General features: G+C 48.3%; 1 protein-coding gene across 6 annotated transcripts in view; it reads right to left on the bottom strand.

Annotated features, from left to right (window-relative positions):
* Positions 1–12319, bottom strand: part of WDFY4 (WDFY family member 4) — a 301611-nt gene that overhangs the window by 101300 nt on the left and 187992 nt on the right. For all 6 annotated transcript variants that reach the window (XM_046655140.1, XM_046655145.1, XM_046655141.1 and 3 more), the window contains 3 exons: positions 7641–7847; positions 6192–6243; positions 3441–3607 (listed from right to left, as the gene is read on the bottom strand). In XM_046655140.1, the coding sequence (XP_046511096.1) occupies positions 3441–3607; positions 6192–6243; positions 7641–7847 (426 nt within the window). The remainder of the gene's footprint in view (positions 1–3440; positions 3608–6191; positions 6244–7640; positions 7848–12319) is intronic.

The following is a 12319-nucleotide window of genomic DNA, read 5'->3' as shown; positions in this document are numbered from 1 at the left end:
TTCCCACTGTGCGACACAGAGGCCAAGGAAGGCTCAAGTTTAAGTACAAGACAGGGGGAGATGGGAGAGCAGCCTCCTGCTGGTCCTGCCCTGCCTCTCAGGGACCAGGAAAGCCAGTCACCTTTTGGCCTCAGGTTCTCACTCCCCAAAAAGACCCCTGACGAAATGTTGCTGGGTGGGACAATCAGCAAAAACAAGACTCTCAGAGACCAGGACAAATACCAAGGGTGTTCACCTGCTGCATGGGCCGGGGCTGGGGCCAGCTCTGGGCTGTGCCTGTAAACTCCAGACCTTGCCTGCAGCCCAGCCCCGGCAGGCTGGAACGAGCAGGCTGGCCTTGGGAAGCACGTGGGAGTCAGGCCATCTGCGAGGCTCTCCTTGGAAGTGAGGACGGGGGTAGGTGGTGTATGGACCCTGAGTGATACCAAATACGGCAGGCTAAGATGTCCACTGATGTCCCCCAAGAGCCTCATCCTTGGTCATCCCATCAAACCCTAATCTAGGTGCTGCTTGATGGGACTTTCCAGATGAAGCTAAGGTCACAAATCAGTAGACCTCAAAATAGGGAGATTCTCTTGGATTATCTGGTGGGTCCAATGCAATCCCATGAGCCCTGAGCAACAGAAGAAGAAGGCAGTAGAGTTGGTGGGAGGGATGCAATGGAAGAGAGGAGACAGGCGGAAGGGTGTCAGAGAGATCCAAAGGGCGAGAAGGACTTGACCGGCTGGAGCTGGCTTAGAAGTCGCAGGGAGGGGACCACAAGGCAAGGAATGGGGGCGGCCTCCAGAAGCTGGGAATGACCCCTGGCTGACAGCCAGCAAAGAAACAGGGGCCTGAGTCCCACAGAAGCGTGGAACTGAATTCTGCCAACACCTGAACAAACTTGCAAGCAGATTCAAAATAATATTTCATAATAATATTAATATATCATATTAATATTAAATAATAAATAAATAAGATAAATGTGTGTTGTTTTAAGCCACTAAGTTTGTGGTAATTCGTCATGGCAGCAATAGAAAATTAATATACCAAATGAAACCAAAGCATTGCCATTGCTCTCTTCTTATCGAACGATGGAAAGAACCAGCATGGAGACAACATATAATCCGCTAATTCCTTACCCCGTGAGGAGAGCAGGAAGGGGTGCTAGGACTTGATATCTGCTTAATATGCACCTTCGTATCAGGGTTTGTCACCTTGGCACTATAGACATCTGGGGCTGAATAATTATTTTCTGCTGTCCTGAGAAGTGTAGGACATGTAGCAGCATCCATGGCCTCTGCCCACCAAGTCATGACAAGTAAAAGTGCCTCCAGACATTGGCAAACGTCCCCTGAGGGGCAGAATTGGCCCCCTGCTGAGAATCACTGCTTTACACAATCCTTTAAGGGCATAAGACAGAGGAAAGAGTTTATAGTAAGAAAGCGCTGATCTCTTAGCTGTGTTTTTCAATTGACTAGGCATTTACTGAGTATCCACTTACCCATATGAACATATTGATATATGATATGTGCAAACGGTTATCAGCTGTTAGTCCTCAGCAGCTGGATATTACGGATACACACACACGTGTGTCTGTATATGTTACATATATATTTTAATATCCATTTTGTAAAATTTCACAAGTAGACATACATTACTTCCATAATCAAAATAAAGCGAACGTGAATTCAAGGTCTTGGTTCCCCAGCGTTTCCTGAATGGCTCCCAGGCCAGCCTGCGGCTAGGCCCCTGGGGGTCTCCATCAAGGCCCATGTGTGCAGTGAAAGAGGCAGACAGGTGAAGGGTGGAGGTGAGCCCGTGTGCCAGGAGCAAGGGCAGGAGGGGATGCAGGGGGAGGTGGAGAGGGAGGGACGAGTTCTCCAGGTCTCAGAGTGGGGAGTGGGGAGGATCGGCTTCAGCGAGTGGCTGCTGGAGTCTAGCGGGTGGCGGCGGGACACCGCCGGTAAACGAAGCAGCATGAGGGAGGGTATGGCGGTGAGGCGTGATGGGGACTTGCAAATTGGCTCCCTGTCCAGAGGCTTTGGGTTAAGCAGGTGTAAGGACAGAGTTGTTACAGGATAGTGTTGCTTAAACTGTTACCCAAATCTGAAAGAAGCTAAGCAACTAGTCAGAAGCTCTGTAGCAGTCCACTTGGCCAAGGCATGTCCAACCCACTCTGTCCAACCCCTGGAAGGAGCAAATCTCAAATTAACCCCCTCCAGGAGTCTCTGTGAGGATTTGCCCCTGGAAAGGACACACTTCCATTTCAGCACCTTGCTCATGCTCATCACAGGCTCTCTGAGCTTGTCCCCTGCTCCGGAAGTCTAGGCTGCTTACCCAGTGGCCCTTAGTTCAGACCTACTCTCATCCACCTGCGGCTGGACTAGCCCTGGGCGCTCACACACTCATCTCTGTGGAGTCCCTGCATGGCTTGTCTGCCAGGCCCTGCCTGCTCCTCTGTTTTGCTGGGGCATCTCCTTCACTTCCATCCCAAACAGAAGAGTTGACCCATGAGACCTGAGGTCCACCCAGCCCTAAACCACTCAACCTTTGGAAAGAGCAGAGAATTCGTTTTTAATGAGAACCCCACACATGCCTGGTTCTGAGCTAGTCTCTTTGTTTCCATCATCCCTTTTAAGCCTTACAAGAATTCTGTGAAATGATTGCAATACCCTTCATATGAAAGATAAGAAAAACTGAGGCTCATGTAGGTTAGACAACACGCCATTTAGTATGTGGCCACGTTGGGATTCGAACTCAGGCTTGTTTTACCCTAAGACTGTGCTTCACCTTCCACACCTTCCTTAGACTTGGGTAAGAGGGGCCCTCTGCTGGGCCCATACTTTAGGGAGACGCCTCTGACCCTCCTCGAGTCATACCAAGAGGACATGCACACCGAGAACCTTGGATCCCCCATCCCGGCTCCAGGCATGCCAGAGCGTGGACTTCCCCCCTAACCGCCCCCACCCACCTCCTGGCCCGTGCGCACTTCACCCCCAGGTCCATCCTTCTGAGGGCTACAGGGCCACGGGTGTGCTTACCCCAGGCCTGAGAGGTGAAGGATGTGGGGACAGCTGAGACATATGTGTCAGGCGTCCAACCACATCCACCAGGGCCCCTCAAGGTGTGAGATGGATCCCTCAGGTGGTCAGGCTGCCGGCAGGGGGCCTGGGTGTTGAACTACAAAATCTGAAACTCGCTTCCCACGTTATTATAAAGGTCAACACAGGAAGTTAAAGTATATTTCATTTAGCAGCTTAGTAGCTTGATTTATGTCTTTTAAGTATTTCGATGCAGAGCACGTGAGCTTCCACTAACACCCTCGCTGTGGACCCACGGACTTAGGAGCACGCCTGCTCGTTTTGCTCACTGATTTTTCTACAGTGAAGAAAGATATCACCTCTTTTCTCCTGGCTGATCGTCTTTAAAGAATAATCGTGATGGGCCGGCCGTATTACCTTTTCGTGATCAAGAAGCTCCTGTAAGATAACTTGTCTTTCCCGACACAGCTCCAAGAAGTCTTCGGAGTGCAGACTTTCGTGCAAGGCAGGGAAGAACGTCAGCTGAGTGCAGTCTCCCGCCACCTCGTCCATCTGCCTCTCGGCTTCCTTTGGTGTCAGTTCATCTGCAGCGGCATAAAGGGGCACACGGTTTTGGCATGAGCCGCCTGCCATCAGCAGGTTGGGGCACAGCCTGGGCCTTGGTCGCTGGGAGGAACTGCGTGGTTCCAGGGCAGATGTGAATGGTGTGGATCCCAGCACGTCCCTCACTGATTCTAAAGTGGACACCAGCCCTCTGATCCAGTAGCGTGGTGAACACATCTTTGGCTCTAGTTGCTCTGGAAGGCATGCCCGGGCCTGGCTGCTCTGCATCTCTAGGGTGACCACAGAGCCACACTGCCAAATTCACCCTCATTAACCGGCAAAGCAGTGTCCTGGGGGGTCAGCCAGCATTTGCTTTTCCTGAGCTCCATTTTGTTTACTCTTTTAAGAGAGTGGGCTTCTTTCTTCCAATTGCAGAAACACTATCTTCTTGTTGTAAACATCTTGGAAAATCCATGAAATTGTGAGAAATAAAACAAACCTCGCCCTTGCCCCCAGAGATGGTGCTCTTACTAACAGCTCCCATTTAGTGAGCACTTTCTCTGTGCTGGGCACTTCACATGACATTTTTTTATCTAGTCCTACTTAGGCTGTGGATTCTATTTCATCCTCACATTACAAATGGGAAAACGGAAAGAAGCGAAGCACTTTGCTCAGGGTCATATGGCTGTTAAGAACTAGAAGCAGGAGCTGAACCATGTCACTGAGTCCAGAGTCTGAGCTTTTAATCTCTAGGCTGTTCGTCCTCACTGTTCACAATTTGGTTTATTTACTTCTGGTATCTTTTCTGTACACACGTGTATATGCATGCACACACATGTAATTTTTGACATGATAGGAATTATAGTGCACTTGTAGTTTTTCTTTTCTCTTATTTTTTTCACTCAAGATTACATCATGAGCACTTTCTGATTCCGTTAAAAGTTCTAGAAAACAGCTGAAACGGCCGTGTAATAATCTATGATGTGTCTATTTCATAGTCACCTAACTCATCTCCTATTTTTTAGAATTACAGATGCTTTCTATCTCTGGACTCCCACGAATGCTCTGTGCCACCATCATCTGCGAGCACATCGAGACTGATTTTCTATGGACGCGTTCCTGCACATGGACATGTGGGCGCCAGCTAAGCACACACCTGGGTGGATTTTTAGATCCTGCTCCCCCGCCCTGTCCTGGGTGTTCACCTGCCCGGAGCAGGCACTTTGCACAGGACTGTGAAGTCAAGGGGTTACTGGTCACTTCCTTTGTGCCAAGAAGTTCATCTCTTTGACCCCCTCCCCAGCTGGGAGTCTCACGTCTGGATGAATGAAAGTGTCTGCTGCTCTTGGTGACAGAGTCACAGGCTTTCCCCCACCAAGAGAAAACACTGTGTAGACACAGGCCCCCAGGAAGGCATGGTGGACAACAGGGGGCCCCTTCTCCCCTCATTGAGCTCGCTACTGGGGAGGGGGCTCCATGCTGGAAACACTGAGGAGGCCTGGGTCCTAGGCCCCCAGGGGCTCTCCATATTGGGCACCAGGAGACTCAGCAGCCATGGCCATAGTCCACAAAGCAGCACATACCCTCCACCACCGCACTCTCCACGGCCACCCGCTCTGAGAGGGGGAGCAGGCCATTGCTCTGAGCTTAGAGTTAGTGGGCTTGGGGTGGAGAGAAGAGAAGCAAATGGGCATTACAACAGCATCCCACATCCTGTGCCGCAGCGGAAGTCCACATCAACCCGGGCGGGATCAAAGCCCAAGGTCCTCGTGTCTGGGTTGTGTTAGGGCAGGCCAGCAAGATAACAAGCTCAACACAAGTTCCAGTACTAAGGTACCAAGTGAGACACGTTTGATCAGAGCTAACGAGCTGTCATTAGGTTCAGGAGATGACATAGCTGCAGCCTAGGATGCAATGAAACTCACAGATAGGGAGTGTCTGAAGCACAAGGCAGACGCTGGCAGAACACATAAAATCTGAAATACAGTGTGTGTGTCTGTGTGTGTCTATGTGGGTATTTGTGTGTGTGTATTTGGATGTGTTGAAGCCAAAATAACCTCTGAAAATAAACCCTGGGTTTTCAGCAAATCAACTCAACCAAATTCTTCCATGAGAATTACACAAATAAAGAGTAAGCATACACATAAAAAAAAAAGATTCAAACTACTTTTTCTTAATTTGGGGAATAATAATGACTATTGTAGCTGTCACTTTCATAGTCAGAGAGCTCAGTATAAAATTATTAAATATCTATTGCATCCATTTTTACTCTGAAACACTTTATTTTCCTCCTGTGTGTTTTGGGTCTCTTACTGAACATGTATCTGCATTGTTTGGGGACACTTCTAAGGTTTCCCCGATGTAGCAAATTTACAAGATAGTTCCCCTGAAAAAATTCTTGTTGCAACCTTCATAGAGAATTCTCCCCCTAACGGAGAGTCTAGGTCTGGAATCGATTCCTCCTTGTTCCAAAGAGCACAGTGATGGAAAGAGTCTTCGCTCCGCCTACTCTAGGCTCGCAGCATTTACTTCCTCAAAAATATTAATTTTATATCTTTAAGAAGATGTCCCAAAAAAACCGAGAATTGGTATAAATATTAAATAAAAGATAGATAAACGGAATACCTTGATTTTCAGCATTTGTCTGAGAACTATCACCATTTCTGTCTTGGCTGTCCTGAAATAAAACCAGCAAAAAGAGAAATTAAATCCTGGATATATATCCCTCCCCCCATTCCACAAATTCACAAACACACACACACATGTGACCCCTTCAAATTACTCACACACTCAAGGCCCAGATGAAAGGGGAGAGAAACGCTAAATCCTAAAGGACCAAGTATTAATGTTCCTGAGTCAAAGGGGAAAAAAGCCACAATCTTCCATTAAGGAAGATTTACAGTAACTACCAAAGATGATGCCAGCGTGGGATTAGATAGTACGCTGGATATCTGTGGTCTGAGCCACCCTGGAGAGGGGACCAGTGACAGGATCTGGGGCTGGACAGTCCAAGAGACCAGAGACCAGGTTTCGTAGCCAAGCTTCGGCTGTGTCCCCAGCACAGTGGGCAGGCTACTTTTTCTGCCTCCATTTCCTAAGAAATGTATTGAGGGAAAAACACTATATACCACAAAATGTTTATTGACAATACATTAAAAATTCAAGTGTCTACTTAATAAATGAAATACAATTTTTTCATCAGGTTTTATAAAGGATTTAACATGGATAAAGATTCTGAGATTACAGGCTGGAGAAGAAACCCAACATTGCAACTCGGGATGAATGTGGAAGGAACTGTTTAGTGTTCCGGTGTTTGGAAGGCTGCCTTCTAGAATACCTTAAATCAGGCTTGTGCAATGAGGACATGGAAACTATCAGCAGATTTCTACATCCACTACCAAATGAATCTAACTGGTCCCCATCCTTACAAAGGCAAAAATGCGAGTTTGACGACGCAGAGTTAAGCCTCATTAGCCCAGGGACAGCCCAGATTCCATCGCCTGGGGATCCAACACGGCCTCAGTGTTGTTGGGTCACCAGCTCAAGCTTGCAGAAATAGCTGAGTTCAGGATATTTGCACTGTAAAACTTGTCACAGGATTTGCTTGTGCAATAATGCCCACAGCAGTGCTGGTTTTCACTGCTCCATGACAAATAACCCTTGCAAGCAGACAATGGCCATCACATGGCTCTTTCCAAACCCTGACATCCAGATTATTCCACTGGACTTCTGTAGATGTCAGTGTGGTACTGGGTCGGTGGTATAGAAACGAACCACACACCTACTCATTCACTCGCTCATGTATTCATTCATTCAGGTTGTAGCATAGCATCCCTTCTATGTCCCTGGGAGGGTTAGTGAGTCTTTTCTTCTATTAATCAGCATCAAAAATAAATTACAGCCCTCTTACATTTAACTGTATACATCGTCTCCCACCTGCCCACGCCAAAGCAGACCTTCAGCACACAGGGCAGAATCCTGGTGAAAACAACGTGAGATGGACAAGCTAAGGCGACGCTGCCCTACGCATTTCCTGCCTGGCGGCGTCATTGACTTGCTGTGTCTAACTCTTACCTTGAGCTTGTCTGCACTCAGGGCCTCTAGCGGAGACAAGCGTCTGATGCGTTTCCTCATGCGACTGGGTCCTTCTCTCCAGTCCAGTTCCCACCGGGAGCAAGGTGCGCCTTCTGCCCTCTGGTCCCACAGGCCCAGCTCCCCAAACAGCTGCTCCTGGATCCTGGCCCAGGCGTTGGCTGCCTTGATGTCACCACATCTCTGCCTCTGGGAAGCAGAAGTCCAGTGTCACTTTTGGACACATTTCCCCAAAGGCCTGGACCCAAACCTCCTGGGGTGAACAGATCAATAATTGCTTGAGAACAACAACCCCCTATAGGAGCCCGGAGCATCCTGAGAGTATGTAGTGTATTCTCTGGAGCCGGGATGAGGCCAGGAGAAGAAAGCAGTTTCAAGGATTATAGAATGTTCACAGAAGCTAAACTTCTGATATTAATGAAAATAATCCCCCCAATAGCTATGAAATCCTCAGAATTTGCATATGTGGCCCTTGACTGTTATACGTTCTGCTAGAGCATAACTGAAACCCTCTGTAAAATACATCGACGCCCCTAAATGACTTTGATATGCCACGTCGGTTTCATACATCACCTGTCAAGGAAATATTTCAACTCAGTTCGGACAATAGAATCAGCTTTGTCTGCAGCGTGCACTTTTGCAATTATTTGAATATTTGATGGTATTTGCTCTAAATTTCAATTTTTTAGAAAGCTGACATGTGAAAGTGTAAAGAAGCATAGGTCTGATAAACTTAACATAAAGGGAAAGAAAGTCGTCATCCTGGGTTAAGCTGAGCCCCTCACCTGCTCTGTCTCATTTCCTCCAGCCAGTAGCACCGTGAGTAAGTAATTTCTATTATCTTCATGAAGAGACCAAGCTTGGGCAGGGAGAGGTGGGTTCTCCAGGGACCGCCAGGTGACCGAGCTGAGATGTGAATCCAGCCTGTCTGATTCCAAAGCTTTCGCTTAAGCCTGCGTGCTAGATGCCTCTCCCAGAGGGCTTGTATCATTTTATGAACTCCTGATTTCAAAAACTGGCGGGCTGAGATCTAGGTGCTGCAAATCTGGGCCATTAGGAATGGATAAGTTGTTCTCGGAACCTGAAAACTCCCATGAAATGTGATGGATGGTGTAGTGCTCAGCACATGGTCTTTGGCATCAGATGGACCCAGGTGGTCATCACTCTCCTGCTGTTCGCCAGCAGCTTCCTCCGAAGGAGGCTTGGCTTCCTCATCAGTCAGATTTGGCTAATAACATTACCATAATAATAAACCCGTGAGCTTATGTAAGGATCAAATGAGACAATATTTTCAAGAGTTTTATGTAGTCCTTTCCCCAGCTGGAGCAATTAGTATTATTATTGTGAATAGAGCAAATCTTATTTCAAAACAAGATGGTCTTGTTTCTCCACAGTTCTTAAATTCAGATCCAAAAGAGTTACCGCATTTTACACAGTACTATGATTGGTCAATAGGAACTCCAGAACAACGACTGTCCACAGCCATTCACAGAGATTTGGTTATTGAAATGAAGGCTTATTCCGGGGAAATATTTCAGCTCCCTGGAGATTGTCTCTGCATTTGTCGTAACATACTGAGCTTCATAGAGAATGAACGATCCTGAGCTATCGGGTTGTCCGCCCTGGGTTTCAAATTAGTCATTTAAGATAACCCCCTCCACCCAAGCCTGCCCCTAGGCAACCTGGACGTCCACGGCTGCCTGTCTTCATCACAGGGCACGTGTGTCATCTGAAATATCTGCAGCCAGACAGACGTGCGTCAGTGGGGAGACCCCTCAGAGAGGAAGGATGGTTCAGTCCATGATAGAAAGCTGCCTGTGGTCCCAGGACAGAGGACCTGAGATGATGAAATGACAACAGCCCCGAGTTCTCACCCCTGCAAGGTGCTCTGTAGTGGCCGTGTTTCCACACAAGGAAAGGTCCTCTCTCAGTTCAAAGCTTGAGTGGGCCAAATGCCATGACGGGGACACAGAGGCTGGGATTCTGGTGTGTCAGAGGGAGCTGTGATTTTTGGCTGAATGGAAACCCTTGGGTAGCATCACTGGAGATTTTCCTCTGGGCAAACACCCTTCCCCGCTACTTCAGTGGGGCCAATGCCGCCCCAGCTTCAAGGTTGAATGTGGCCTAAGTCTGGCTAATCCACATGGTGACAAATGGTCATAGGATGGGCTGGCGAGCATCATTCTCCAGGACTGGGAATGGTGCTCTCTGGAGCCCATACAGAGGAGACAGTACAGATGGGTGGATGTGTACACATTCACGGCTGCCCCCGATCCCCCAGCCCCAGGGCACCTTTATGTGCATCAGGAGAAATGGTCCGCCAGGTTCAAATACAGCTTACAGGCATGTAGCTCAGCATGAGACAGCCCTTTGTGCAAGTCAGAAAATGGTTCCCCATCCTTCACACGATGCCTGTCTAGTGCCAGGATGTACAGCTGGGGGAGCAGAGGATGGCTTCACTTCAGACTCACATGCTTCCTCATCCACGTGCCCTGTGCCTCAAATGTATTAGTAATCTCACACATTTGTGTGTGCATGTTTGTGTGAACATGTGTTGTGTGTGCGTGTGTGTGTGTGTTTGTGTGAAAGAGAGAAAGAAAGAGAAGAAAGAGAGAAGAGACAGATTCCTTAGAGCAGAGTTCAAATACCTGGAACCAGCTCTTCCTGAAGCCTGCTCTTCCCCTGGATTTTTCAATAACACAAAACATTTCATTTCTTGCCTAAGCCAGTTTGAGTTGAGTTTCGGATACTTGCATCTGAAAGAGCTATGACAAAAACTTAGTGGATATATAGAGACTGAGCAAGAAATGGAATGAGGCTGTTGGCCCTTCGGGAGCTGAGAAGAGAGTGTGACGGAACACTGCCCCTCACACGCTAAAAGGAAGGCCATTTCTGGGGTGGCAGGCATCTTGCAAAGAGCTTTCACTAGTAAAGACTGGCTTTTCAAAAATAGCATAGACAGAATGAGGCATTTCTGTAAATTATGATGAGGACTCGATACAAAAACAGGATGGTCTGGGTACAGAACAGGGCAGACCCAGAGCAGCTGCACAGCAGAGAAGAGCACGAATAGAACTCGGAAAAGGCAAGGGGAATGTGGGCAGGGTCAGAGCAGAGGCGAATGATTTCCCCAGTACTTCTGGAGTGACAAGTAATTCGAGAGACTGAACATGAGAACAGCCCAATTTGCTGGCGATAGAATGATGGAACATGGTGATCCCTAGGTTAAATTCCAGGGCACCGGCTAATGTTATCTGGTCCTGCTGTGGTGCCGTCTCCAGCCGCCTCTCTGTTGTGGGTGAAATGCCACTAGAGAAGTCTTTCCTGGCTGGTTATTGGGAACCCTGTTGGCTGGGGCCCCTGAACCTCGTCATCACCCCCGCTGTGGGAGGAGTTCACTGAGTGCATGTGGGACAAGCTGTCCCTGAAGAACGTGGCAGATTTCACAAGGCTGATTCCTGTCCAGAATTTGGACTTGTCTTTTCTGCAAGAGAAGCAGGGCCTGCACTGGGAAAGCATACTGCCCCTTAAAAAAAGCAGGTGAATGTGCCAGACCCCATTATCTCTGCAGACGGTGATTACCTCTGCATTCCTTTAAACATCAAAACAACCTTTCTTAAATATTTAAATACTTGGAAGGTATCTTTATGGATTAGCTTCAAAATGCTGATTTTCCCAAAAATACCTCAATCACCAGTAAAACCCTGTACAACTTTCTCTGAGACCCAGTCAGGCCCCCCTGCTGAAAATAAGCCAGGCCAATGTTCTAGAAGGCTGGATCCTTTCCTGCTGGCTCAGCACCTCTGCCAAGGCTCTGTCCTTCCCATGTGAACTTTCCATCTCACAAATTTCAGCAGAAACTCATGAAGTACCACAGGGCACATCTCTCCTGGCCAGGACCAAATTGGCCAGGCTCTTCCACCATAAGAAGAGAAATGGTCACGCCCTTGACAGGATGCTGAATTGGAAGTATAGATAAACATCTTCTGCCTTGAAATGGAGCAAGTGTGATGAAGATGTCCGTAAATAAAGGATGTAATCCTAAACAACTCATCTTATTTTTCCCCCATTGGCAACTGAACTTATTAGCCACATTGCTAGTCCTGAAAGAATTCGGTGACTACAAGGGGTGGGGCACCGATGTGTCAGAGCCTGTCCCAGGGGCATGGATACCACCCAAATAAGCCAGCAAGGCACCAGCCCAGCTGTGAAGGGCAGTCAGCAAAATTGGGGTGGGGTGGGTGCTTCTGGTGAAGCCATTCACCAAACTGACAGTCTGTGAAAGACCAGCTTGAGCAGTTGGAGAAAAAAGGTGTGCCCACTGATTGCTTTGACAGTGGCATGGCCTGGACACCCCCAAACCTCCTGTCCCACCCCTGCCATGTCTGCAAAACTGCCCCCTCCTTGCTCATAGGATAGCCTGGGAGGGGATGTTGCTAGACTGTGTGTTTCTGGAGTGCAGGCTGCACAGCTCATGGATCCCTATTGTCAGGGGCATGTTGTGGGCTCCCAAACGAACTGATATGGAGGGACTTGGACCAGCTTACTCGACTTAAGTTGATCAGAGCCTATGTCATCCCCCCCATACTTGGGCACAACTGTTTCACCATTCCTTGACCCCTCACGCCACCCCAGGCACACCTACTGGTGCCTTACACCAC

This window comes from Equus quagga, chromosome 2 (assembly GCF_021613505.1).
Source record: "Equus quagga isolate Etosha38 chromosome 2, UCLA_HA_Equagga_1.0, whole genome shotgun sequence".
NCBI lineage: Eukaryota > Metazoa > Chordata > Mammalia > Perissodactyla > Equidae > Equus > Equus quagga.
This window is presented reverse-complemented; position numbering and strand designations above follow the sequence as displayed.